This window comes from Onychostruthus taczanowskii, unplaced genomic scaffold (assembly GCF_017590055.1).
Source record: "Onychostruthus taczanowskii isolate IOZ18803 unplaced genomic scaffold, ASM1759005v1 scaffold5, whole genome shotgun sequence".
Classification (NCBI taxonomy): domain Eukaryota; kingdom Metazoa; phylum Chordata; class Aves; order Passeriformes; family Passeridae; genus Onychostruthus; species Onychostruthus taczanowskii.
This window is the reverse complement of record NW_024502568.1, coordinates 915,754-942,649: the sequence shown is the minus strand read 5'-3', so window position 1 is coordinate 942,649 and position 26,896 is coordinate 915,754. Positions and strand designations below refer to the sequence as shown.

General features: G+C 44.8%; 3 protein-coding genes across 10 annotated transcripts in view; 1 reads left to right on the top strand and 2 right to left on the bottom strand.

Moving 5' to 3' along the window:
* Positions 1–9,248, bottom strand: part of SEC31B (SEC31 homolog B, COPII coat complex component) — a 36,308-nt gene extending 27,060 nt beyond the window's left edge. For 3 of the 8 annotated variants that reach the window (XM_041415443.1, XM_041415449.1, XM_041415450.1), the window contains exons 1-5: positions 7,702–8,012; positions 6,600–6,740; positions 3,598–3,686; positions 1,489–1,612; positions 492–687 (exon numbers count right to left, since the gene is read on the bottom strand). In XM_041415443.1, the coding sequence (XP_041271377.1) occupies positions 492–687; positions 1,489–1,612; positions 3,598–3,676 (399 nt within the window). In that variant the 5' untranslated portion in view covers positions 3,677–3,686; positions 6,600–6,740; positions 7,702–8,012. The other 5 variants (XM_041415446.1, XM_041415445.1, XM_041415447.1 and 2 more) reach the window with 5 other exon arrangements.
* Positions 9,249–10,016: 768 nt separating this feature from the next.
* NDUFB8 (NADH:ubiquinone oxidoreductase subunit B8) lies at positions 10,017–13,876 on the bottom strand. Its single transcript, XM_041415452.1, has 5 exons — positions 13,716–13,876; positions 13,420–13,546; positions 12,716–12,815; positions 11,015–11,170; positions 10,017–10,242 (listed from the first exon to the last, which is right to left on the bottom strand). The coding sequence occupies exons 1-5, from the start codon at positions 13,813–13,815 to the stop codon at positions 10,150–10,152; spliced, it is 576 nt and encodes a 191-aa protein (XP_041271386.1). The 5' UTR covers positions 13,816–13,876; the 3' UTR covers positions 10,017–10,149.
* Positions 13,877–15,890: 2,014 nt separating this feature from the next.
* On the top strand, positions 15,891–25,520 carry HIF1AN (hypoxia inducible factor 1 subunit alpha inhibitor). The gene is made up of 8 exons (XM_041415592.1): positions 15,891–16,163; positions 17,117–17,367; positions 18,607–18,755; positions 20,440–20,585; positions 21,070–21,176; positions 21,569–21,632; positions 21,860–21,970; positions 23,126–25,520. The coding sequence occupies exons 1-8, from the start codon at positions 15,933–15,935 to the stop codon at positions 23,168–23,170; spliced, it is 1,104 nt and encodes a 367-aa protein (XP_041271526.1). The 5' UTR covers positions 15,891–15,932; the 3' UTR covers positions 23,171–25,520.
* Positions 25,521–26,896: the final 1,376 nt, after the last annotated feature.

Here is a 26,896-nt window from a genome sequence, read left to right as displayed (position 1 = left end):
AGAAGCCACCATCTCTGGCCAGCTGAGCCTTTGCCTGGCATCAAGGACATTTCTTCTGAGAAGATGAAAGTTTCTCACAACCAATTGCAGACAATTTTCCATTTGCCTTTGTGCTACCACAAGAAACAGGTTCTATTCACTCCTCATTTATGTTGCAGTCCTTTCAAATGTGATCAGAGCCCCACTGAATTAAACACCAACTGAACAAATAAAAAAATAAAAGTTTTAATTTTGAAAGGACAATGGTTTGACACATAACAATATTACAAGACATGTTTTTATAGAGAGGTATGTGATTTGAACAAGGTCACAGGGGAATTCAGAGGCAAAGCTGTGAAAAGAACCCAAATCTGAGTCTCAAACCAGCCTTATGTGACAACTACTGTGCCTCTTAAGTTAAAACTTGTCCCTTTATTTATGAATCTATACACAAAGGAATGTATTTTCTAATATGGAGATTAACTTTCCTCTGGTATCTCAGTGTTACACACCTGGAAAGGGTTGAAGTCAAGGGCTCGAACAGGACCTGAATGCTTCTCTGTCTGTGCAATGACAGGGTCGCCCTTTGAAGCCAAGACGCGGTGCACGCTGTACATCGTCAGCACTCCGTTATCCCCCCCTCCAATGATCACCCCAGAGGATTCCGCAGATCCATTCCCAAAGTTCCCCCAGATCAGCTTATGAAACCTAAAAAAAGAAGAAAATAAAGCTGGCATAGGCCATGATGTTTGGTGGAAATCAAGACACCCTCTTCATTACCAAAACTCACATCCCTATTTCAACCTATCAAATATATCCATCAGTCTGCACTTCAAACAATCATCTTCCTTTCAAGAGGACTGTGGCTCTTGCATGCAAAAAAAGAAATAAGCTTCCTTCCAGTGGCTTTTCAAGGAAATTTAAAAAGGAAGAGCTTGTCTCTATTTTTTCGGCTGTTTTGTTGTTTGTTTAAAACTTTTAGGACCTCACATAGGATTTGGTGGGTGAAATACTCTATCCTACACTTTATTGAAAATTAGTTAAGAGATCTACGTGCCTTCATTTCCAGGGCTGTTATCTGAAAAATATGTTTACACCCTTTAAAATCTGCTAGTTAGAAATCCAGGCTGTGTTTTACACTGGGGGCAGACATCACCTACACCGATAAGCCTAAAAAATAATCTTGTTTTAAAGAGCTGGAAAGTAAGTTTCACTCTCCCTCTAGTCTCTTCAGTGCAAATTGTTAGCCCCAGCAAATTCACATTATACATAATGTCTCTAGTGACTGACTACCATACAAGTAATTCCAGATTTCTCTAAGAGTCCGCCTGCTCTACTTTTATACACAAGATGATGTGTATCAACAAAAATGTTCAATTTTTGAAGAGAGGTCAATTGATTCGAAAGATCACTTTATATGCTGTAAACATTATCTCCTCCTCTCCTTCCTTGCACCAGAAAACCCTTTTCAGCTTCATTGATTGATACATCAGTATGAGCTTCCAGTACCTGTTTGAGGCAGGAAGTGCTCCTTTCTGCTTCATATCCAGGGAGGGATCCCTGAAGTCAACCTCAAATATTTCCAAGGTGGCACTTGTACTGAAGGATGCATCCAGTTGTTGGGCAGATGTTCCTAGCAGAAGTACAAGAGGAATACAAGTGGACATTTTTATCCAAAGCACAAGATACAACAAGAGTAAGGCACTGCAAACCTATTCTTCATGGTCAACACAACCTTGGTGTTGTAACAGTTCAAAAGAGGACATGTCTGAACACCTCAGAAAAAAAGAATCAACAATTATGACAAAGACTTTGAAAGAAATTAAAAGTTCTTCAGGAAATTCTCATCACCAAGGTTAGTGGTACACAGATAACTTTCTTTCTCGAGATAGGTGCAACTCATGCACCCTCCTCCAAGCAACTATGGCTTCTGATATTAAGTTCTTCTCTAAATTACAAAGGCACTGACATAATGAAATCCAGCTACAGTTATGATCCCGAGTACTTCTGCATACTGCTCATCAATCATGACACGTCTGAATCAGACCTTTTAAAGCTACTCTACAGAGTAAGTTCTTCAACTGTAACCAACTAAACATGCCTCAACAACCCACAGACAGCTAGCAGTCACAAACTGGTAGCTTCCTTCTTTCCCATTATTCTTATGGAATAAAAGCTACAAGTTGATTTAACATTGCCTAGTGGGACACTGCCAGGCAAACTGTCCCCCAGTTACCACAGGGATGGTTACAGCATGGAAAGTGCCCAAAGGACTATTAAAAGGCAATACAATTTATGAAACTACACAGCTTCTGATCTAAAGCAAACTGAAGCAAAGACCTTTGGTTCAACCAAAACTCTGGCCTTGTTCTCTGCAAACTTCTCCAATGCAAATCCTTCTCAGAGGCTTCAGCTCTTCACAAACTGATCCAGTGTGGGTTTCCTCCATGGGGTGGTCTTTCAGAACAGATTGCTCCAAACTCAGTCCCCCATAGGGTCACAAGTCCTGCCAGCAAACCTGGTTCATCATGGGCTTCCCTCTCCATGGGGCTACAGGCCCTACCAAGAGCCTGCTCCAGCCTGGGCTTTCCACAGGGCCACAGCATCCTTTGGAATCCCACTGCTCCAGCACGGTGGATTGTAGCTGGGTATGTGTTCCACCATGAACCTCCATGGGCTGCGGGGGTGAGAGCCTGCCTCACTAAGATCTTCACCAGGGGCTGCAGAGGAATCTCTGCTCTGGCACCTGAAACACCTCCAGCCCATCCTTCTGCATGGACCTTGGTGACTGCAGCATTGTTTCCCTCCCATATTCTCACTCCTCTCTTGTGCTCCAGTTGCACATGGTGTTTTTTCTCCCTCTTGCTAACTATATTACTCCAGAGGCACTGCCATTGCCAGGCTCAGCCTGGGACAGCGGTGAGTCCCTCGGGAAGGTGGCTGGCACGGTGCCAGGGGACAGGAGCTCCCAGGAGCTTCTTGCAGGAGTCACCTCAGCTAGCAAAGCCTTACCATGCAAACCAAACAAAACCACCAGAGCTGTCAGCTCTACACAGACAAACTTGCTTGCTGCCAACTCAGTGAACAGGCTCACTTTCTGCTTCAGGAAGTAAAAGTACTGTAAGAATAGTGATTAATTAATAAAATCAACAAAATAAAATTTAAGGTTTTACAAAAGTACTGAAAATGGAATGTTAACCTGACAGGCAACTTTAGGGAGAAGAGGTTTATAGTATTTGATTGTCAAGCTACATGATTATGACTGAATACAGAAAAGTACCAGTGACCTTAAATGAACATTACTTGAATTAACTTTTTCCCCCCACAGGCATAGGACGTGTGCAATGGAGAACATCAAGCAGTGTTGGAGTCTTAAATAGAAATCAAAAAAATAATGTATTCAACCTTTGAAAAAATCACTCCTGTTGGGCACAGAAGTAATTCTCTACCAGTTACTTTAAAAAAACATAAAAGCTGTAATGTTTTTGGTATATTGCTTGTAAGTTTTCCAGAGACTATCAAGGTGGAAACTATTGAAAGTTAAAACCCATACCCAACTCTACATGAAATTTTTCTGTGATTCATACTCTAATAGTCACAAATTGTGAAGAACTTTACCTGTTGCTAGGTAAATAGGGTGGTTGTTTGCCGGACTCCATGCCTGCACAGCTGTTCGCTCAATTTCTTTTAGCTTCATTTTCTAGACTCTGAAAGAAATTTCACACAGAGTTTAGAACAGAGAGATACAGTTGATATGAAAATATTCACATCAGAAACTTGATGAGAACACAATGCTCTCAAAAGAGTGAAATTAAATGCTACTTCCTGAGGCAGCGAATACTGGAATAAATCAGGATATTTAAGAATTCATTAAACCCCCCCTGCAACCCCCCCCCCCAAAAAAAAAAATCCCACTGACCCCAAATTTTCTTTCATATATAGCTCTCTTTTCATATGTCCCAATTACAGGAGAGTTTCAGAAAAAAAGCAGGGGATCTAAATAACATACTCAAGTCTTCACTGCAGGCTGGTTGAAATCAGAGGCAGAAATTAATTTAAACAAATGTATTTTGATCTAGCACTAGTTGCCCTCTCCAAACAAGCTAATGTCAGTATGTACATAAGCAAAAAGGGAGCAGAAGGAATCTCAGGGCAGGCTAAATTCCAAGCAGAAAAGTGACGTGGCAACAGAAAACAAAGTGCAATGCTATTGTGTGCCAATTCAGTTAATGTACTTTGTTCTTGCTCCTCCAAAAAACAAAAGCAAAAAAAAAAAATTCATTTGACTTTCTCTTTGAGCCAGCAAATGGCAGAAGGTGAGAAGAAGTAATCCACAAGTAACTACTCGGTTTCAATCTCAGCACTGACAGCAACTCCTTATTTACTCAGGATAGATGCAGTGACACCTGTAAAATGGGAACAAAATTTCCCCATGCCTCTGGAGAGATTAGCTGGGCAACAATGTAGCAGGTTAATTGAAAATCAAACATCAACAGCAGGCAGGGGGGAGGCTGCAAAACTGAATATAAAGACAACTGAATACAATAAAAATAATTATTGTTCTGAGTAGGATCCCATTCTTACTAAGGAGAAAGCACCCTGCGCTCCATTCCTGACCACAAACAGGCCCTCTAAGCATCATAAATGATGTGTGGACATTCACAGGCTAGTGGGGTCACTCTCATGAGCAGTGCCTAAACTTTTCGAGCTTGGCTGCACCGCAGTCTTTTAACTCTAGCTAAACAGAACTGTATGCTGAGATGATATCATGCTGAATAAAGTAAAACTGTCAGCAGGCAGCACAGCAAAACCCTCTGCATCTTGTCAGTTTGCTGTGATTAACCTCTCTTGGTTACTTGACACTGTTTGTGTAAACCACAACCTGCATCACGTGGCCCTCTGTTCAGATGTAGGGCTTAAAAGAAACTGTGGCCTCCCGGGGCCCACACAAGGGGGAAGTTTGGTCAGCATTACTTCTTGGGTTTGGACCTCTCAGCTAGTAATTCCACACCTCTTTTTAGGGTTTCTTCTGCCCCATGAGTCAGAAGTTAAGGACATCCTCTCTCTCCCCCATGCACTATTAGGATATGCTGATTGACTAGAATCTATTTAATGCTTTTTAGCATTACTCTGCAGCAGTATCTCCCAAAGCTCAAACTTCCAACTGCTATTCACACATTAAGCTTATCCCAACTTAGTTAAGGCCCAACAGAATCTGAACAGAACTCTTGTACAATTAAAAAAAGTGCAACTATTTCCTCATGCCCCCCATGAATAGAGGTGGAAAGGTCATCTCCTCATTACCATAACAAATCTCTAAAGATTACTTTCCAATCTTCCAGTACACACTTTGTGGGGTACTCGTTAGGGGTCCACCACACTTTCTCTGTGGTGCATCTCTCAAGATGTTCCAGTACCTACTCATGCCTCCCATACTACTGCAGAAACCCTGTCCAGGTCTTCTCCCTTCGTTGGCAGAGGCAAGTGAAAATATCCACAGATCTTAGGTGAATCTTCTGGCAAGAGTCTATTGCACAAGGCTCTAGCTGACTTCACCACTATGGGGGACAGGACACCTGGTATGCTCCTTACAAGTCCCTTTCTTGCCTCCTCCTCCTCCAGTTACAATCTGTCAGATGTAGGAGCTGGCTGTACACTCAGGCCTCACTGCTTCTTGGCTTTTGAGAGGGAAACTTCCCTGTGAACATTAATAGACAATGGCCAAGAGACCTCTTCCCTACAGAAAATTAACTGGTTAAGGACTCAGTGAAGAATGCAACTATCACAAACTTAGTTGGGTAAATGGCACAAGCTCCCCCCTACTTACCTCTGGGCTGGACTGACTGCATGGCTGAAATAATTTACATTTAATGTGCAAATAAAGATAAGCTGCAAAAATTGTGCGGAACAGTATTGATCGATTGTTTGGCTTTTCTTGTCAATAGAGCATTTCACATAGGAAAGTCAATTACTGCAACATTAGTGTTCTCTCTTCACAAACTAAGTCAGGACAGAATGTGAAGGTAAAGTGTCTTGGTCATGGTAACCCACCCAAATGGAGGAAAGCAAACAACACTCCATTTAGAGTGGCTCAGTGTCAACAGAACAACTGCAGAAGTGCTGGATCATAGGTACTGAAGAGGTTCACTGTGTCCCTGGCCCTAAAGGCAAACCAGCAGTGGTTCCAACAGGCTTGAGGAGGCCCACAGAGGATGCACGTATCACGCTGTCTCTGGAGAACGTCTGAGCAGTTCAGCTCCACTGCAGCTGAGGATCTGCAGCAATAGAGCAGCACCCCTCCTTAAGTCAGTGAGCTCTGAGTTTGAAAGGGAAGTAAAAAGCCTGATTTGAGTCTTACTTTTATAGAAGTGATCCTTCTATACACTATGCATATCTGTATCAAGGAGAGGACTCATAATCCTTAAAGAAGGAAAAAACCCTTCTTTAGCAAACTCTTCTGTCTGCCTGAGAAAAATTTGCAAGTACTGAACTCTTCCACAGTACAATTTTTAGGGAGAGGTTGCCACCTGCTGCCATCTCTCAAAATAGCATCTAAGACTTCCAAGAAAGCTCATGCTTTTCTCAGGACTTCTAATTAATTAATCATGACAATTCCTCACCCTTCTTCTACAGACATCCATCCGATTCCACATCTAATATATTAATGAATCTCAGCCCCAAAGGAAGTGGACAGAAGCAGCAATTCCCCACAGCTTTCCTCAGACACGGCTTCCTGCACAGACCTTAAAGGGTAACAATGCCTGCAAAGCAAAACCTGACAGGTCAGAGCACACCTCATCACTGAGAAATAGAGAGCATGCAGCTAAACAGTGAAAATTCCCAAATTACATTAGACCATGCAAACAGTGCTCTCAGAGGCAAAAATTTCTCACCTTTGCTAACCTGAAATACTTATGGCTTTACAGTACCCTATAATAAGACTGTGATTGTTGCATGAGCTAATTGACCCCCAAAGCTGTCATAATAATTATCCCTGATAGCACTCTACTGAGGCCTTCTCTCTCTTGCACCACCCAAATACTGTCAATCAGAAATCCCCTCCCACTGACTTTCCCAGTCCTCCTCCTGCCACTGGACACCCAATCATTCCTCTCTATTCCTACTGATATTGGACTTCCAGCAGTGCACACAAAGGACCTGATAGGCTGATCTCCCCACACTTAGCTAAAAAGTGAAACTTGGGCAGAACAAAAAAGATTTGTCCAAGGTCACTCAGGTGACAAGTAGACACCCTAAGACCTGAAAAACATCCCCCAGCTATGACACAATGTTTAAGACACAAACTGTTCCTACAGTTTCCACATCCCAGTGATAATTTCAAATCTCTGCACTGCCCCTTCCATTTGCACTGTTCTGACATGACATGCTCTTTCTGCAGTTCCCCAGCAGCCCACAGCCAGGCTGTTCTCGTATGTGCTTATTATAAACCCCGATTACAGAAGGCAGAGACGCACTCAGCTAATCTCAGCTAATCACTGTTGTGTGCAAGGTGGGGTTGTTGCAGGGCAGGGCTCAGCACATTCCTCCATGACAGCTCCAATGGTATAGAAAGAAACTTCTTGTGCTCTGCGCAGTTTCAGAAGCTGTTGCCTATTGCACAGCGCTGCTCAGGGCACTCGCGTCTCAATATGCTTGTCCGCACAACAGCATTACCCCGAGGGATAGTGAAAGAGAGCGAGGGTCTAGGAGGAAAGCATTGACCTCGGACACCGGCTGTCAGACACAGGCTCCGGGCTACGCCAGAGGCCTCTCCGCGGCCCAGGTCACACAGCTGAGATCCCCCGGCCGCTCGCCGCCCGCCGCCAGCCGGCCGGCGGAGGAGAGACGGGAGAGAGGAGCCGAGGCTGCCGGGGCAAGGACGGGGCCACGGGACCTGGGAGCGGAGCCCGGACAGCGAGACAGACAGGGCAGCACAGCAGCTCTGGGCTGGGGGACAGGGGCGCGGCGGGGCAGGCCAGCCCCGGCTCGGTGTCCGAGGGGCGCGGGCCGGGTCGGGCCGGGTCGGGGGGCGGGCGGCCCTTACCGGCTGGCTGCCGTGCCTCCCGCGCCGTGCGCGGCGCCGGCCCCGGAACCCGGCCCCGCTCCTCCGCCCGGCCCGGCCCGGCCCGGCCCCGCAGCTCCTTCACCCTCTGTAGGGTACCTCAGTCGGCTCCATCCATCGGTACCGGACGGTTCACGCCGGAGGCCAAGGACCCCACTGCTGGCGCCGGGCTGTGCTGAAGCTGCCATACCCCCTCAGAACTTTGCCTTAGCTACACATGTAATGCATCCTTGAGGGTGTGCAGAAAGGATGTATTTCTATAAGTACTTTAACTGCCAGGAAACAATATGCAGAAGGACCCAGGCATTCTTCCCTTACATCTCTCCTGCTTTTAGAAAAAATTTGCCTACATTACAAACTCAATCTTTTAGGATTTCTGAGCCATGTCTGCCCAATCCATTATGCCATTCCCATGGATGAAAACCATAATTAAGCTGCTGTTTAGAACAAACTGGGATTGGCAGTGCCCAAAGCGGGCAGCAGCAAACAGCACTGGAACGCTGGCACAATGAGCTGGATGGGCCTAGCCCTGCCTCAATGCAAGTGCGACACTATCACACACACCAAAGCTCCTGTTACTGCTCTGATCACCTACATTTTACTTGAAGACTCTTACAACTCTCATAACATTTCATACAGTGCTATCATGTAAGTGCTGTGGAATGGTAATTCTCGACTCAAGTATTCCTAAGGAGTGTTTTGCCCTGCAAAACAGAATTCAGTTTTAAGGTTCCCCTAGCTCATAAAAAACACTTGAAAACCCTTCTGAGATAAAACATCATGGACTATAATCATTGACTATAATTTAAAAGCAAACATTTCTGTAACAAGAAGAGAAGGTGACAGCTAACAAAAGCTATGAGGAATGTTGATTGTTCAGCACCTCCAAAGGAGTTATAAATATTTAAGTACAAATAAAACTATGTCCTGGCATTCAATCCCATAATTTCCTTTAACATAAATCCTTAAAAACTAAGCTAACAGTCTCTTTAGAATTTGGGGTTTAAAATCTGTATAGATGGAAAAACCATGAATCACTGTCTTTATATACCTGCTTCTCTTAAAGCACAAAACTATGAGCTGTGAAGGGTGCTGAGAGCAGAGCACAGCACCCAATTTATAGGAAACACCTAGAGCGGCTCAAGCCTTCAGCTTTCTGTGATCACCCACTCCTGCAACTAAACAGGGGGGTTATGGCATAGCACAGCAGAGCTGAGAGAAGATTCACTGTAAATTAGTACTAAAGGTAGTCTCCTCCAGCAACAAGAGGAAAAAACCCTTATCTTAGAGTGGAGCTGGACAAATTTAGGAGCTTAATATGACTGTATGTATAACTTTCCCAAGCAAACTGTTGCTGAAGCTATAGGAGGTCCAAGACCAGTGGTTTGCAGCAAAACAGGCAGATTTCATGGGTCAGATCTAACCCCAGGCTAGGTGGATGAATTCAGGCCATAAAGGAACAATTATGAGCACTTGTGCACTTGTATCAAAGCAGATCTGGCTAGAGCAGAACTTGCTCATTAGCCTTTTCATACTGCTGCTGTCAGCTTCAAGCTACACACTGCAAGGCTCTGTGCCTCACAAGTGCTTCCTACTGGTTATGCAAACTTCACTTGAGAGGGCATCTAGACCTGGAAGAGATCGAAGTCAACTCCCACTAAGGGCAGACACAGTACAAGACTCCCAAAGAATGGCACTTGCCAATCTGTTTCTGCCTGTCATTTTACAGTGACACTCCAGTTCAACTCCCAGCAGCACCTGCATTAAATGTCTTGGTTACAGGCAGTATTGCCTACATAAACAGGCACAGGTGAGGAATGTTTGTGCACAAGATAGATAAATGACCAGCAGTCCTAGGTCTGCACTCATAATTTTGCCCCATAGATACTGTCCCATTTAGAAAAATGGGAAAGGGTCACTCCATTTCATTAGCTATAATTCAGCCTTCTCAAACCAACAGAAGACAACTAGCACAGTAGGTGTCATTGATATATTTCACTGCAGTTAGCAGCTGAACGTTGAAGAACAAGTGTTAACATATGCCAGTGAACACTAGAGAAGATTTCTTCCCCAGGAGAACTGACGGTAATGTAGCACTTGAACAACTTTCAAATTTCATAGTGTATCACCGCTGGTGGCTTTTTATTGGGGTCTCCTCCTTTCTCCAGATAGAGGTCATTGAAGGGATATTGCTTCGGTCCCTACAAGGAGAGACAAAGAACGGCAATTCACCACATTCACCAAGCAAATTCAGGGGTAAGAGGAAAATGTCTCATCCCATCCCACCCAAATAAAGGCTTGTAATTTATGACCTAAATTTCTATTTCTTAAGTGCTTCAGCTAGTATATTAGAGGAAAGTAAATTCAGAAATACGGGGTTCCTTGCATAAATGATTTTTTTTTAACAGAAACATCAAGGCGGTCTTGCTTTTAATCTTAATCAACATTTATCTCACGGCGTGAGGATAATGTATTGCAAAAGCTGCTTGTGTATTCAGACACATTTTTCAAGAGTACATTTCCCAAATGATACAGCTCATGAGATATAATTAAAAACACAGGGCAAAAGAAGAGTTAAAGCATCTCACTTGAGTAGATGCACACACAGGGAAGGAAAATACCTAGACCAAAGATGGGATACTGTAAGAAGCATAGTTCAAATTAGCTCCCTGTGAACAGGCACTGCACACTATGAAGCAGCATCTGTGAGCTGAGCCAGGCCAGTCAAGAGAACAACTCAGGCTAGATGAGGTCACAGGACATCCCTTGGCCAGCAGGAGTTTTGCATTCACACCCATCACTCATCTTCAGCAAAACCACTCTTACCACAGGACATCCCTTGGCCCATCCACTGCCAGCAGGAGTTTTGCATTCACACCCATCACTCATCTTCAGCAAAACCACTCTTATGGGCATTGGCAATGACAAGAAATACAGCTACTTTTTCTCCCTTTACCCTCAGGTTTCACTCACCACAGGCCTGTAGGATGGGTAGATCTCTCCAACACCAAACATGATCAGCATTATGCTCAAAAAGAGAAGGAAGTGTTTGCTCATGGTGTGCCAGGGAACAACAGTGGGGGATGTATCAACCCGGTTCCGAATGAACATGTCAAAATCCCAGTGCATCTGAAGAACAAAGCAAAACAATTGCACATTTACCAACAGTGGTCAAGCTGCTTCTCTCAAGGGAAGCAGCACATTACAGCATTCACAAAACTGCAAGAAGCTGTTTCATCTCCACCTCAAATGTAGAGAGAAAGCCACAGAGAAGGTATGTGGTTTGCCTATAGTCACAACCAATTGTTGCTTACAGTAAAACTCAAAAGACTCTACATTTCATCCTATGCTTACACCACACAACATACTTAAATGTAGGATAGCAGCAGGTTTTATTTCTATGCATAATGATTCCACCTCAGCTTTGTTCCCCAGGATCACTGGAAAGGCATGGTATAAATTGGAACCCTCACTATTGGAAGCTCAGTCAAATACCCAAACAGAAGTAGTGCTATTTCAAACAAAGAAGCAACCACCTGACACTTGGAAGCTGGTCCCTCAAAACAGGGAGAAGACCTGCTGCTTTTACTCCAGGACATGAGCAAGGCTGGTAGCAAGCTAATGCCCTGAACTATAAATAGGAAAGTCTCAAGCATATTCTGCCTATAGTCTCCTTTCACATTAATAAATGCAGAGAACTTTTAATCTGCAGCTCAAGTACTGCTTCCAGATTCCCAGCTCTAGTTCCCCCAGAGCCATTTCCTATCAAACCCAGAGCCAGAATGAGCAGAAATCAAAGCTGCCTAAACAGATGCATCTGCTGACACCTGGAAAACACCAGTATAGCCCTCTTTGTTCCTGACTGCCACCACCATGTGCAAGGGCTTGCACACAAGCCTTCCTGCAGCAAGCACTACAACAACACAGAATCAACATGGGTTTTTTTCACGTGCTTTTATAGTTATTACAACATGCACTTTGCTGTGGTACACATGTTGAAACGCTCTGATGTGGTTTGACTATGATATATTAAGTACATATACTTAGATGAACTCTTAGTAAAGAGATCACAAGTCAATTACCAAGCTCAGTAACTGCAGTCAGATTGCAGTCATTCACAAAAAGACCATGCACCAGGAGAAGAGCTACTCCTGAAAGGAATTTGAGGAGCTTAGATTTTCAAGTTAAGTTCAAAGTTAACATAGATGACCTATTCACATTTATCTTAAAGGCATGTTGCAAACTTCCTTTAGAGAGAACATCCTTACTTGTATAGTCTACCCCAAAAAAGCCCTGGAGTAATCAAGCAACAGTAGCTACTTCCATTGCCCTAAAAGGACTTTATTCAAATGGTGGCTCCTTTGCTAAACAACTCTGAACCAGGCTCTCATACTGAGTCTTATCAGGCAAATAAAATTACTTCTGCAGGGGAAGTTAAGTTTGTTAAGTCTCCCTTCTCATATGTAATAAATTAACTGTCCTCAGTACTTCTATCCAGTTGGCCAAAGCTTAACTTTGCCTTGAACTGTCCCTGCTTGCACAGGCAACACACACTGGCACTAGTGTTGAAATTACACAAAGGATTCAACAGAAAGCACTAATAAGAAGTGCATGTTAGAATTTAATAAAAGAAGCATTGGTTAGCAACTTGAGAAGTGGAACTGGTGTTCCTACCGGCTCTCCCCAGTTGTGCCTCATGTCTGGCTGGTCCCACTGGTACCAGGGGTCTCTCTCATATTGAGACTTATCAGGGAGCATGGGATAGTCACCAAACCTATGAGAAACAAACAAAAGACCAAACATGAAGAAATCTATACTATTTTAGATATAATTTGTAAGAGACAGTACAAGACAGGCTTAAGGAAATAGAATTAAATACCACCTTTTTTTTTTATAGCTTTTATGCATATAGTTTTTTGAAATGCATTAAAACATTAGCACATAGCACAATAATTACCTTGACACCAGTCACCTTAACAAATGGCATTCCCCAAACTGGCCTTATTAGGCTCTACTAGATGAAAGAAAATGCAAGCTTAACCAAAATATGGAAACCTAGTTATCTTGGCATATGTCAAAGTATTTAAACATCTCCTGAAACCTTTATTCTAGACATGGCTAGAAGTTCGTCCCACTTTGCTTTGCAGTACAACAGCATAGGAAATCTCTCAAGTTTCTCTCACGAAGTCTCTCGTGATTAATTCACACAAGCCTCTAACTCATTCCATTCGTCCCTATTTTAAAACACTGAAGTGTCTTCAAAGCTCTAAGCTCACAGTACAGCAAAGGCCGGCATTCACCAGGAGCTACGAGCCTACAGCACGTCCCCACAAAGCCAGGAGCTCCCGGCCGCGGAACAACGGCACCACACAGCTCACCCCAGGCCATTGTCGGGGTACGGCTGATAGTCCTCCACACGCATGTTGTACTTCTTCGCAGCGGCCGCCCGCTCCTCCGGAGTCCGGGGATACGGCCCAGGCATCATGTCCTTGGACATCTCCGAGGCTGCGGGAGAGTAACGCGGCAGAGTGGGCGCGGGCCCCGCCGGCAGCCGCGCCCGGGCCGGGGAGGTCGCGCCGCCCTCCCGCCCCGACCCCGCAGCCACTGGCCCGTCGCCCCAGACACTCCGACCCCGCCGCCGGGCCCTCGCTCCAGCCTCCGCCTCCCCGCTCACCCGCCCGCGCCCCCGAAGGCGCCGCCAAGGCGGCTCGGGCCGCCCTGAGCCCGGCAGCCGCCCGGGGCCAGAGGACACCGCGGAGAGCGCCCGCCGCCATCACCCCCAGCGCGCAGGCGCGGCCGCGGGAGGCACGGAAGGGGGACGGGGCGGGGCCAGCCATGAGGGATGGGCGTGGCTTGGGCTGGAGTGGGCGGGGCGTGGGCGGGGCCGCCGCTGGTGGCGGCGCCGGTCCCCGGCGGGCGGGAATTCCTCGGCCGCGGGTGTGATACCGACACGAGCTTATCGGACGGAAAAGGCGGCGGTGAGATTTTTCGCCTTGTCTGTCACCGTCTGAAGCGGGGCAACGCGAATGTGTGGCAGGAACTGCCTTCCAGACGCGGGGAGCCTCCTGCGGAGCAGCCGGATCGATGCTCAATCGGATCGATGCCGTGCCCGGCGGCGTTATGCTAATCGCCTGCTTTGTATCAGTATCAATATTATTAAAGTCAATACCCAAATGCAATTGTCTTTTCTCCATGGAGCCAGAGGAAGGTGGACAGCAGAAATGGCATGTTAATTTAGTAATGTGATTCTTCAAATGTGAGCAATGTATTATTGTAAATAAAATCAATACGAGCATTAAAGGATTTTGCAGTTTACTTCATTATGTAAACTCTTTGGTAGTTGAACTCATTTTCCTTCAGTTATTCACATCAGCCATAATGGGTAATGTCTCTATAACAATTTACATTATAAAGCTTTGCAGCTCAAAAACTACCACAGACAGTTTGTCATTAAAGCCATTCCTTCTAATAACAACATTAATTTTAAACCTAAGAATTGAGTGAAGATAGTGATGAACCACAAAACTATATCTGAGCTACAGCATGCCTGAGATGGGAGCTTTGTTGCAGATAAAGAACAGGATCCTTTCACTTATCCCAAAGAAAAGCCTATTGATGTCATTTTAGGGATGATATCTTAATTCAGCCAACTCCCTTACAAACGAGTATGCAGTGAAGCTACTCAGTTATCTAATAAAGTTACTAACTCAGAGCCCAGCCTTCCAGTGCAGATGCTGCTGCTGTTTTCCGTGCAGCAGCATTTGGTGCCTGTCCCACCTCTGCAGCCCACAGAGCTGAGCAGAGAGTGGGAACAGCACTGGAAGTGGGGACCTTGGTTCCCATTGACTTGGGCTCAGGCCTCACTGCAGGCTTGGATTGTGGTCAGCTACTTCTTACATCAGCTCTTCAACACTGGGTATTTATTTTCTGAATGACGTTTGAGTTTTCCACTGCTGTGTTTCAAGTTTCCTAAGCACCCAAATATATTTGCAAATACACTGTAAAAAATGTTGTTAACCTGTACAGCAGAAATGCCGTAGATTTAAAATGTGAGAGAACATTCATTTTCCCAGAAACTAAGTCTATTAATAAATTTTGGAAGGACAAAGGGAAACTGCATTATTCTCAGGAAGGGAAAGTTCTGTGCGGGCAGAACAAATCCCAGCTACTGTAAGGTGAAAACCACTGTATGCCAGAGACCTAAATTTTCTCCAGAGCTGATGCCGAATGTGGCGCGCATTCTCGGGAAATAGCGATCACCATTCTTGCTGTTTGCAGATTAAAAGCCAAATGTAGTCATAGTCTCACTTAATAAACACGCAATAAAATAATGCAACAGCTCCAGCTTCAGTCACACCGTTCATGAAATCCTGCTACAATGATGTAGCTGCCCTCACAGGCTGGGTGTTAGTTGCACCAGGCAGTGCTACATTATTTTTGTTTTTGGCAGCAATTGTTAATTAACGCGCTCGGTGTCAGGGCAGGGCTCCGCAGCGCATTTCCCACGGGCTGGCCGGGGCAGCGCCGTTTCCCTCGGGGCCATGGAAATGCCCGGGGGCAGCGCTTGCGCCCGCTCCGCCGCCTGTCAGGGGCAGGGGCTGCGGGCCCGCGGGGCGGCCTGGGGCCCGGCCAGGAAGCTGCAGAGCCGATCCCTTCCGTTTCCTGCGGCGGGCGCTGCTCCGCGGCGCGCCCAGCTCCCGGCGGCGTCCGGGAGCCCCGGCCAAGGGCAGCGGGGCCCGCCGCAGCCTCCGCCCGCGCGGGGGCGCTGCCGCCGCCGCTCCCTCTCCGTGACCCTCTGCCCTCCGCCTCTGGCCTCCGCTTCCGGCGTTGCCATGGGTGCGCAGCTTCCGCTTCCGCCTTCCTTGGTACGGGTTCTCCGGTGGAGGCGGCGATGGCGGCGGCCTCGTCCTCCTCCTCCTCTTCCTCTTCTTCTTCCTCCTCCTCCTCTTCCTCTTCCTCCTGCTCCTCCTCGGCGGCCGCCGCGGGTTGCCGGGAGGGCCCGGCGATGGCGGCAGGGCCCGGCTGGAGCGACTCCCAGTTCCGCCGCTACTCCTTCGAGACGCGGCCCATCCCGCGGCTCAGCCACAGCGACCCCCGCGCCGAGGAGCTCATCGAGAACGAGGTGAGGGGGGTCCCGGGCGCAGTCACCTCCTCATGCCGGCCCTGTCCGTCCGGGCTGCCGCGCGGGCTCTGCTGGAGCCGCTGTCCCGTTCCTCTCTGCTGTAGTGGACGTTTTTCGTCGGTGCTACAGAGCTGAGTTGTGAAATTCGCAGGAAACGTTTGTTTGAAGCCCTTTGTTGCCGGGATGGAAGTTGTGGGAACGCTGTGTAAGCCCCTGGGCACATGTTGGTTGTTTTCTAAGTGCCAGCGAGCACTGTCGCTGTAAGGGTTCCTTTGCAGTGGTGCCTCTCGTACTGGTTCTGTACCAGCTCAGCCTCTTTTTGCTAGTTGGGTTTTTTAAGGAAAGTCTGCAAGAAGGGAAATTGTGTATGCACAGCTTGGGAGCACAGTGCTGCCTCGGTTAGTTTGCTTGCTAGTGGTAGATGAGGAGATAGGCGATGTCCTTTGTCTTCCTTTTATAAAGGTTCTTTTTTTGCTGAAGAAGAGATGGTCAGTTTTTTGATGGTGGTTGTTTGCAGTCCTCTGAGAAAAGAGATGAGTTCTGTTTCTGGATTCAGGGGGATCTTTTTGCTGGCACTTACCCCTTCACAGCTGAGGCTGGAAGTGGCCAGCCAGAATCTACTGTGTCTCCTGGCTACGTGGCAGGACCAAGCAGGCCCAGAAATGTTGCCAGCTAGTGTTTGTCTAACCTTGCTGATAGAGATTGGCTAAGTAGATAGTGCAATCTGTCATCCCATTGCTACCAGGAGCTTACTGTAGCCCCAGGCCACCACTTTCTTAAAATTTCCTATCATGTCTTGCTTGGTTTTCTCCCCAGAACAAGGTATATGATTACTTCAAATGCCTTTTCCAATTCCTCATTTTGAAAGGGAGTTTTTGTGGGTGCAATGATGAATGTATTTGTTCTTAAGTTCAAGAGGTCTTTGAATCAATAAACTTCCTGTTTCTCTCCAGGAGCCAGTGGTGCTGACAGATACAAATCTGGTTTATCCTGCTCTGAAATGGGACCTGGACTACCTCCAGGAAAACATTGGCAATGGGGACTTCTCAGTGTATAGTGCCAGCACACACAAGTTTTTGTACTATGATGAGAAAAAAATGGCCAATTTTAAGAACTTCAAACCCAAGTCAAGTAGGGAAGAAATGAAGTTTGCCGAGTTTGTGGACAGACTCAAAGAAATACAACAAAAAGGGGGTGCTGAGAGGTAAGTGGAGTGTGGAGGTTTCTCTTTCTTCAGACCTAAGTAGGAGCTAAGTTTCTCTTAAGTCCTTGTAGATGATTAAAGTGTCCTGAACTTTTTGGAATTTTTATTTGTTTCTTGTTAATAATCCTGCTTTTCTTGCAGGAAAAGCAACTGTTCTAGTTGACAGCAGCCTTGTTACCTTATTAGAAAAGTCAAACCAAACAAACTGTGGGAATTTATTTATTTTTTCCCTCCTCTCTGTGAGGCAGGGTTTGTCTGAATTAAGTTTCACCTTTTCTGGCAGACTGTGGTATCGGTAGAGAAGGTTGTTGTCTGATGTGAAGGTACAGGCTGTGGCATTCAGGCTTTCCCACAGAATGCCAAGGCAGCTGGAGCTAACCCTCTTTGGGAAATACGAGGCCAGCTTGTGCACGTGCTGTGTACTGGGGGTGATGGCCTGTGCCACTAACAGAGCTGTAAGTCACTGGGAGGAGCTTCAGCTGCACATGGAATATAACTATCAGCAGCTGTACTTAAACCCTTAGTGTTTTCAGTCACAGTCCTCTAAAATGAATTACAGATGCTTAATTGTGTCTTAATTGGAATCAACACTGTACCCATGCCCACTTGTCATCTGTGCCTTTCTCTTCTTTCTCAGCTTTTTCCAAGAGAGAAGTCGGTCCTTTGCTGTTAAAAATGCATTTTCTTCCAGCATTGCAGACAGCAGTCTGTGATACCATGATTGTTGGTACAGATGTTAGATTCCTGTGATCCTCTATGTCTAAATGTAAACATGGCTTCAATTAACTTGATACTGAAATGTGCAGGCTCTCCTGAGCCCTCTTTTTCCCTCATGTAGTTCTGCTAGAAGAGGTAACTGATATTGCAGGTGAGTTAGAGGAGTGGCATTCATCTAGGAATTAGATGTGGACCTATTTGACATTTGATAATGTCCCGTCTGTTTAGAGTTTCATCCTCCTCCCCTGTGAAAGGGTTGTTCTTCCTTAAAATTATGTTTTTCCCTTGTAATTGTTCAAGTTGAACCAAGATCTGTTCTCTCGTGTACTGAGAAACCTTGCAGCAAAGTTTGCAGACTTTTTGAAACTGTTTCCTTCCACAGGTTTTGAAGCGGTGCAATGATAGAACACAATCTCTAGGAAGTACTTCTCTGTTTTGGAATCTTTCTGAAGAGACTGAGTATGTCTGTGCTCATGACAAAGTTTAATACTTGATTTCTGCTTTCTCTCTTGGACAATTCAGGCTATATCTACAGCAAACGTTGAATGACACAGTTGGAAGGAAAATTGTAGTGGATTTCCTTGGCTTCAACTGGAACTGGATTAACAAGCAGCAAGGGAAACGTGGCTGGGGTCAACTGACTTCTAACTTGCTTCTTATTGGCATGGAAGGTAAATAGCTTCCTCAGACTGAAGGAGGAAGGGAGAAGATTGCATCAGCAGTTCTGTATTTCAGTTCCAAAAGGAATTTCAAATGGATTTTCCCCTAGATCTGTGTGTTCCATCAGAGGAGGTAGTGTAAAGCTTTGTGCTGGGAGGAGACTGTTGTCACACCTTAACTTGGGTTATAAAGAGGAAATACAGAAAGAAATAGTCTGTATTTTGCCAGGGATGTTCTGTGGATGCTTGAATGTTATGTGCTCATGGAAGACTCTGCGTGATGCTGGTGGGACTGTGTTTCTAGTAACTGCTAATCATATCCTGGGATCTGTTTGCTGTTTGCATGCTTCAGGCACTCTAGATTTAAAAAGCTTGAAGCCTGCAGATTCAAAATGCAGAAAGGTTTGCAACTTGAACAGTGTTAGACTTCTGGGCTTTTCTGAGTATGTCCAATGTCTGCCCAGGAGGAAATCTGATTATTTTGTGAAGACTTTTTTCTTATTTGAGCTAGTATACTGTGAGGAGGAATTCTCTTTTGATTAAGACAGATTTTTTTTTTAAAGGCTAGAGGACACTGGGAAACTTGAAGATGGATAAATTCTAAAAGTATTTGGATAGAATAGAATTCCAAATGCATGTGGAGCCTGACTTAGGGGCAGGTGCTGTAGAAGACAGAGATACCACTAGGCTGTTGACAAGGAGAGCATTCTTTTAGAAAGTAATCTCAATAACTGGGGAAGAAATGTACACTGTGCTGTGAAGTGGGAGAGCCTATAATCAATGTGGCAAACATATCCAATTATAATTGTTCAATTACACAACTTGGGTGGTTTTTTCCCCTTTGCACCAAGTCATACTCAACCTACAGTAGTTGTAGTTTGACTTTGCCACTTGTTCCTTTAGCTGAGAGAACTTAATATAAAATCAATGGACCAACACTTCCTTACAGGCCATATGATCACTAAAATCCTATTAACAGGTTAGCAGAAGAACCAAGGAATTGTCTTGAACCAGCATGTGCTAGAAAAAGAAATGTCTTTAGAGCAGCATGTGGTCATATGATCTATTTAATGAAGTTATGGGGTTAACTGTTATCTTCATTCTTGCAGGCCAAGAGAGTAATATCTGAATTGGCAAACAGCCTGAAAAACAGTTGTGAGGAGTACAGAACAGCCCACTGTACTTAAATATTTGATTAAATTTAAGATCTAGTGGCAACACTCAAGCACTGTTAGTCAGACTTGAGCGGGTGCTGTTGGGAGCTCCAGTGACAGAGATTGTTTACTTGTTTTCTTGGAAAACTTCTGGGACTTTTTTTCAAATCCGACAACTGAACTCCTTTTCTCTAGACTAATAATCTTTGACAGTCTGTTCCAGAACTTGTCATTTAAACAAAGTGTTTTATGAAAAAGCTTCCTATCAACATTCAGCATCTGCTGTTCATTGAAACAAGCTGGAAATCCTAATCCTGTACAGCATGAGTTGCTGAGTATGGATTTAGAATGGAAATCAAGTGGAGTAGCTACTGCTCAATAAAGGCTGACTGATAGGGTGTTTGTAACATTCCTGTTGTCATTTTCCTTGTTTAGTTTCTGAGTATGTGGGAGTATATTTTCTGTTTTCAGCAAGGAATATAACTTGCATCTCTTTCATACCTGTAATGAGAGTGGCTTGATTATCTTTTCTCTCTGTGCAGGGAATGTGACACCAGCTCATTATGACGAGCAACAGAACTTCTTTGCTCAGATTAAGGGTTACAAGAGGTGTATCCTGTTTCCTCCTGATCAGTTTGAATGCCTCTACCCTTATCCTGTGCACCATCCGTGTGACAGACAGAGCCAGGTGAGAATAGCAGATCTGTTCTCTGCTCCATGCCAAAAATGGGCATTTGTAAAGGCACTAGGTGGGAGGAAGCTGCACTGGAGTTAAAGCTGCAGAACACTTGCTGAGCTTTTGCAAAACCTCTGTTCACTTTTGTTAAGTGGGGAATACATTGGTAATTTTCTGTTTGTGTTTGGTTCTGACTCACAAGTGCTAGGGCCATGAAAACCTTCTTACTGATACATAATGGGTCTACAATTGCTACCATCTCTGTTCTGTTCCATTGATCACTTGGTCAAACGCAGATTTGTTGACAGACAAATTGCAAGATTCCTACGTATATGGTACTTGGAGGGTACTGCAGGACCTCACAGTAAAGTTAAGATACAAATGGAAATGTAAAAGCCATATAAGGAAGACCAGGATGATTTGAGACTGAGAGCCAATAATGAGGATTCTCATTGCAGGAATTTCTTCTGAGTTTCTCAATGTTTTCTTCTATTAGGTGGACTTTGACAATCCTGACTATGAGAAGTTTCCAAACTTCCGGAATGTGGTTGGCTACGAGACGGTGGTGGGTCCTGGGGATGTGCTGTACATACCTATGTACTGGTAAGAAGGATGGCAGGACTGCACTGTGATAAAAAACAGAGGTTTAAAATGTTTTCTACTTAGTGTTGGGTGGGCTCTTAAGAGTATTTTGTTTTTACTTCTCCAGCAGCTGTGATATCTTGGGCAAGTATGCTTCTAATTCCTGTCTGTTGGATGGGAATAGTAATTCTCCCTGACACCACTTTAATTGTACATGTACTCACTAACACGTGTGAGAAAAGGATCTATATTTAAATAAGGAGAGCTTTCCAGAAGTTTTCAGGTCTTGATGCAGGAGGTATAGGGCCAGGCTTGTCTAGTGCTGTCTGAACTCATCATCCAAGGTATTTCACTGTAAGCTACAGCAATAGTTTCTTTTCTTTTTTTTTTTTTTTTATGTGATTTCCATGCAGGTGGCACCACATTGAGTCTCTCCTGAATGGGGGGATTACCATCACTGTGAACTTCTGGTACAAGGTGAGTACAAGCACAGCTTGGATAGCTCTGTCCCAGATGATTTTTTCAGGTAGAGCTGTAGTGGCACACATTGTCAATATGAGAACTTCGTGGCACCAAGTCCTTTGCTTCAGGAAACTACTTCTTTCTCTTCAGAGTTGTGTGTGTGAAGAGCTGGGTGACTGGGGTATGGTGGAATAAGTTGCCAATACAGGAAGCATGCAAATGAGCTCTTTTTGATATTTCAGGGTGCCCCAACCCCAAAGAGAATTGAGTATCCCTTAAAGGCTCATCAGAAAGTGGCAATAATGAGGAACATTGAGAAGATGCTGGGAGAAGCCTTAGGAAATCCACAAGAGGTATGGAAAGAACCATGTGGTCACTGCTGTTGAAATCATTAAGGCATAATGCAAAACTTGGGATGACAGCTACTTGGCTCTCTCGGTGCCACAGTGAGGGTGGGAGAAAGCAGGATTGCTCTTTTGCTGATTCTTCCTGCAGTCTTCAGAAGGTCATTTGCTTACAAAAATGCAAGCTCTTAAAATTATAATTCTGGAAAGGACCACTACAAACAACGAAGTAGTTGTTCTTATATGTGGGGAAAAAACTGTACTTTGACTTTGGGCACTTCCAGGCAAATTGTTGTTCCCAAACACTCCTTAGTCTTCTGTTCAACAATGATACCCGTTATTTGCAAAAAAAAATTGAAACTGTTTCACCTGTTGAATCCAAGTCTCTTAAATAACAGAAATCTCTATTAAGTCAGGTGCTTCATCTTTAACATGTCTCTTGCTCATCTCTGAATTCTTTGCAGTCTTAACTATCTGGTATATTAAAAAAACCAAAACCCTGAGGTACTAAGTCTAAAACGACTGAGGTACTAAGAGTATGCCTTTGAAGATCTGATCATCTGAAAGTGGAAATGTACGTCAAGGATAGAAATGCTTTAATGGTCTGTAATCCTTACCTCTGTGCAGAAACTCCTCTTTAGCCTCTCCCCTGAGATTATTTTACTGCCATAGCATTCTGAACTTCCCTCCATGATTAGGCAGTCCTGAGATGTGGAAGTGGTCTTGACTGAGAAAAAAAAAAAAAAAACTTAGCAAAATCATCAGTTGTAGCTCCCCCTCTTACTGACCCCAGGAGCCAGTGAGGATTCAATGAGTGAGAATGTTCCTTCTCTCCCTGAAAAAAGCAACCCATGATGACTATTGATTCCCTTTAATAGCATCTACTTAGAAATCACAAAGGTTGGGTGGGAAGTGAAAAAGTTTAAACAAATTCCACTCTGGATGGAATGTTTGGGTGTCACCTGAAGTCAGGTATTGACAGAGAGCTCTGCAGTTTTGGTAGGGTTTTTCAAGAATGTGTTCATGGGTGCCCCAGTATTTTTCTAGAAAATACTTTGAAAGTGATTAGGTGTATCTTGGGCTCTGTGATGCAGAGGGAGCAAGGCTCTGTGCTGCATTTCTGTGTAACTGTCCTGGCTAATTACCTGTTTTTGCTTTGAACAGGTGGGTCCCTTGTTGAATATGATGATTAAGGGCCGCTATGACTAATGCCTGGTGCCCCTGGCTGATGTTGGAGCTGCTTTGTTCACAAGCAACGGAAGATACTGAGCGCTAGTATTGCACGCAGCACTTAACAGACTGATGGGTTTCCTGGCCTATCCTGGCCCCACTACAATAAAGGGGCTACTGGAACTGCAAAACCATTAGTACCCTATTCATCCTCCACTCTCATCTAACTGAACCTCCCAAGAAAGAGTCTGCACTTACTGGAAGCTGGATTCATGCTCACTAACTTGTTTATTTTCTTCCCTCTGCCCTGTTTGCCACAACAAGGAGCATGGCTTCTGGCACTTGGATGTTTTACTTCAGGATTTTCAGGCATGTGGAGAAGAGCTTGGAGGATAACCAGGAGCCATATTGTTTCCTCAGCCTTATGGGGTTTGGATCTCTTGGCTGGGTTTGTGTGTTGGTGGCAGCAGTGGATATAAGGTGGGAAATGTTAGGTTTCACAGTCCTCTGTTGTTAGAGGACCTGTCCCTGCTCAACTCTGGCACCTTTTTTGTATTAATAGAAACAAACATGTCAGATGGCCTGTGTGTATTGAGCAACTGGACAAATGATTCAGTTCCTTCAACCTAAGACATCTATGTTTGGATATAGTACAGGGTAGAGATCAGAATGAATTTATCTAGTGTGTGAGCACCAAATCCTATGCTATCCAAATAACATCTGTCTTGTAAGAGTCTAGATAAATCTCCTTTCTGACAGCTTTTTCTGGGGAGTGAAGGCTTCTCTCCTGCTCTTTTGAAGCTGCAGTATGGTTAAAAGGGGATGTAGCATCATGAAGGGAGATGCATAAATGCCAGGGCACTCTCCAAGTTTTGAATGATTAAGCCACGTTTTAAAATTAATTTCCAAGGGATGCTGAGCTCAACCATCAAAACACAGTGTCAGATAGGTATAGAGCCTCACTTCTCCCCAGCAGGGTGCTGGCTCCTGAGACTAACACAGGAAAGTGCCCTTTTTACTGAAACTGCAAGAACTCAATTGTGTGTGGCTGCGCACAGGTGCGCATGTTTGTGTGATTTTGTGTGGCTCCTGTCCATCAGTTTAAATCCATGCCAGTGTGTGGTTCTCTTCCTTGTACAGTCATGTGAAAGAGTTCAGGGCTTTTTGTTTAAATGTGATTAAGTTTATCTTGATCCTTTTTGTGTTTTGGGACTTGACATGGCAGACTGGGAAGTGACAAGACCAGAGCACAGGAACCAGAGAAGCCTCTGTTTGAGTCCTCAGTAATCACTCTGAAAAATAACTTTGCTTTCCTCCTCTTCCATGCAGAAGCCTTAGGCTCATGTGGAAGCTGATTTTTTATTCCCTGAGGTGTGCTGCACTGCTGTCCCTGGTTTGGGGGTGGTGCAAAGGTCTTGTACTTTTGATGCGGTTGTAATGGGTTCCAAAAGCTAGAGATGGGAGAAGCTGTTTCATAGCCCACATATCTCATCCCAGAAAGTGTAGAACTTGCTTTGTTGAGACTTCCCAGTGTTTTCCCAGTTGTGTTGGGCTTGTTCTGATGTGGGTTCTGATAAAAGTGTAACATGCTACTTGAGAAGTGCTCCATCTTTGGTCTCAGGTCCCAGCTTTTGCTGGGACAGTTCATGCACCACTTGCAGTGGGCTTGTCTTTCACAAAAGTGAAAGGCTTCTCAGACAGGAGGTCCTGAGGCAAGTTTTCAGGCTGCTTTACTGGTCAGAATAAATGAAGTTTAATTGGCAGCTACAGGGTCCTTGTTCAAGAAATGTGTGTCACTGAGTAGTCTGACTGCCATGTTGCAGACTCTCCAGAGCTGTGGTTAGATCCAGACGAAGGTCACTCAGCTGGATGCTTATCAATGTTCAGTCTTTGGACAGCTGGAGAAGAACCTTATGATTGGCCAAAAGCAAGGCCTTCCCAGGAATCTTGGGCACGTGCCCTTTGTTGAAAGATGCTCGAATTAAATCCCATTTCTGTGCTATTTTTTCAGCACATGGTAGTCTTCAGTACTGCTTGTTAGACACCATCAACTCTTGAAGCTCAGGGTGGGAGTTCATATCCCATGTGGAGAGAGAATGGTACTTACAGAACTTTTAGGATCCTTTTTTTTTCTTTTATTTGCCAAAGGTCTAACTTTTAAAGTGTCTGAACAGGTTTTGCTGCACTTGACTTTGTGAAAGCTCATTTACAATGCACTGATGGACTGACTCCCTCCCCCTTCCCTTTTCACCTCGTGCTTTCAATGCCCCTTGCCATGGTATTGGGAAGCTGTGTGTTCTCTGCTAGGGGTGTGTGTGCAGGGGGTGGGGTGTGACAAACACATGGTACCTTCTGAAGTGTAGTTCTTAAATACAACCAATGTTGAACAACAGAATGGTGTGGCTTTTATTTTGTGAGTGGCTGTGTAGAAGAGCTCTGTAAGGACATGTGTGTATAAAGCTACCTTTCAGTCTGACAACTCCACTTGTGTTTTTTGCTGGTGAAGGCTGTTGGTCTCCAGAATTACCTTCAAAACAGCAATACCAATTGCATTATTATGTGTCTTCACAACTTTCTCCATACTATTTCCAGAAGCCTGAAAGGAAAGCTGGCAATAAGATGGTGTGCTTGTACCCTGTCTACCAGAAGTGTTGGTGGGAAGGGAAAAATTCCTCTCCTTGCTGACCTGAATGGTGTCACCATACTCTGACTGGATGATGGAGCAAACTACACAGCAGGCCTAATGCACTCAATTGTCACAGAGATTTTGGGGGGAAGCTTCCTGTGTGTACCTGTGCTGTATGTTAGCAGCCTTGGGAGATGGAGTCCTCTCTACCTAGTAAACACAAGTTATTTTACAGTAATGTTAACTCTGCAGCAATCTTGAAATCTAACTGTTGGTGAAATGTTGACTAATTCTGAACAAATGGCCAAGATGTAGTAAAATAGGGAATAGTTGAATAGTAGATGAAGGATGTTGGCATTGTGAGAGATGCCTCAGCCTGGGCCACTGCAAGTGGCACTTTCCTCACACCCTTGGGGGACAGGGTGTCTGATCCTTTCAGCTCTGCATTGCCTCTTGGATAATATACAGGTGGCATCACAAAGCTCATAAATGTTTAGGTTGTGCAAAGAGCGGAGGAAGGTGAGGGCTGAAAACCATGTCATTTGAAAACTAGATAAGAGGTCAAGATTTTTCACTTGTACTTATAGTCTTTCTTCTTTTATTAACTTAGGTCCTTTAATACCTTTCTTCTCCCTTTTTTTTTCCTCCTCATTTCCCTGCTCCTTAAAAAGTGGGATTCTTTTGAGGAGAAGTATTAATCCTTGTAAATATAGCTGCAGAATCTTTCCTGTGTAAAGAGAAGCACATGGCTTTTTGAACTGATCCACTCGTTCACCCCTTTGTTGATCAGGGTCATGCTCAGCTTAGGGAAATTTGGAGTGATAAATCCGGTCCAAGGTGAAGCCAAGAGGTGAGGATCAAGCCTGGGTTGAGGAGGTATCAGACACAGCTGCAGTGCAGTCTAACTCAGCTGGGGGCAAGGGGTCACCCTTGGCATCAAAGCAGCTCTTGAGAGAGAGGGGCAGGCCTGGACAGGGACTTACTTTGTTTGCAACAGCTCTTATCAATGAACAAGCTGACCTCTGTTAATGCATGGTCTCAGCCCTGGAAGCAGAGCAGCAATTGCAGCAGAGGTATCGTGTTTCTACACTTAGAGAAATGCGTTTCTGCCTCATGTGTGAGAAGCTTCCTTGCACTCT

Excerpts from the sequence above, each read along its gene's own strand:
- NDUFB8 (XM_041415452.1), bottom strand. The coding sequence starts at position 13,815 with ATGGCGGCGGGCGCTCTCCGCGGTGTCCTCTGGCCCCGGGCGGCTGCC. Across the intron at positions 11,171-12,715 it reads GGCACAACTGGGGAGAGCCG|ATGCACTGGGATTTTGACAT; the intron begins GTAGGAACACCA and ends TTTGTTCTTCAG. Across the intron at positions 10,243-11,014 it reads ACCCATCCTACAGGCCTGTG|GGACCGAAGCAATATCCCTT; the intron begins GTGAGTGAAACC and ends CTCTCCTTGTAG.
- HIF1AN (XM_041415592.1), top strand. The coding sequence starts at position 15,933 with ATGGCGGCGGCCTCGTCCTCCTCCTCCTCTTCCTCTTCTTCTTCCTCC. Across the intron at positions 18,756-20,439 it reads GCTTCTTATTGGCATGGAAG|GGAATGTGACACCAGCTCAT; the intron begins GTAAATAGCTTC and ends CTCTCTGTGCAG. Across the intron at positions 21,633-21,859 it reads CTGTGAACTTCTGGTACAAG|GGTGCCCCAACCCCAAAGAG; the intron begins GTGAGTACAAGC and ends TTGATATTTCAG.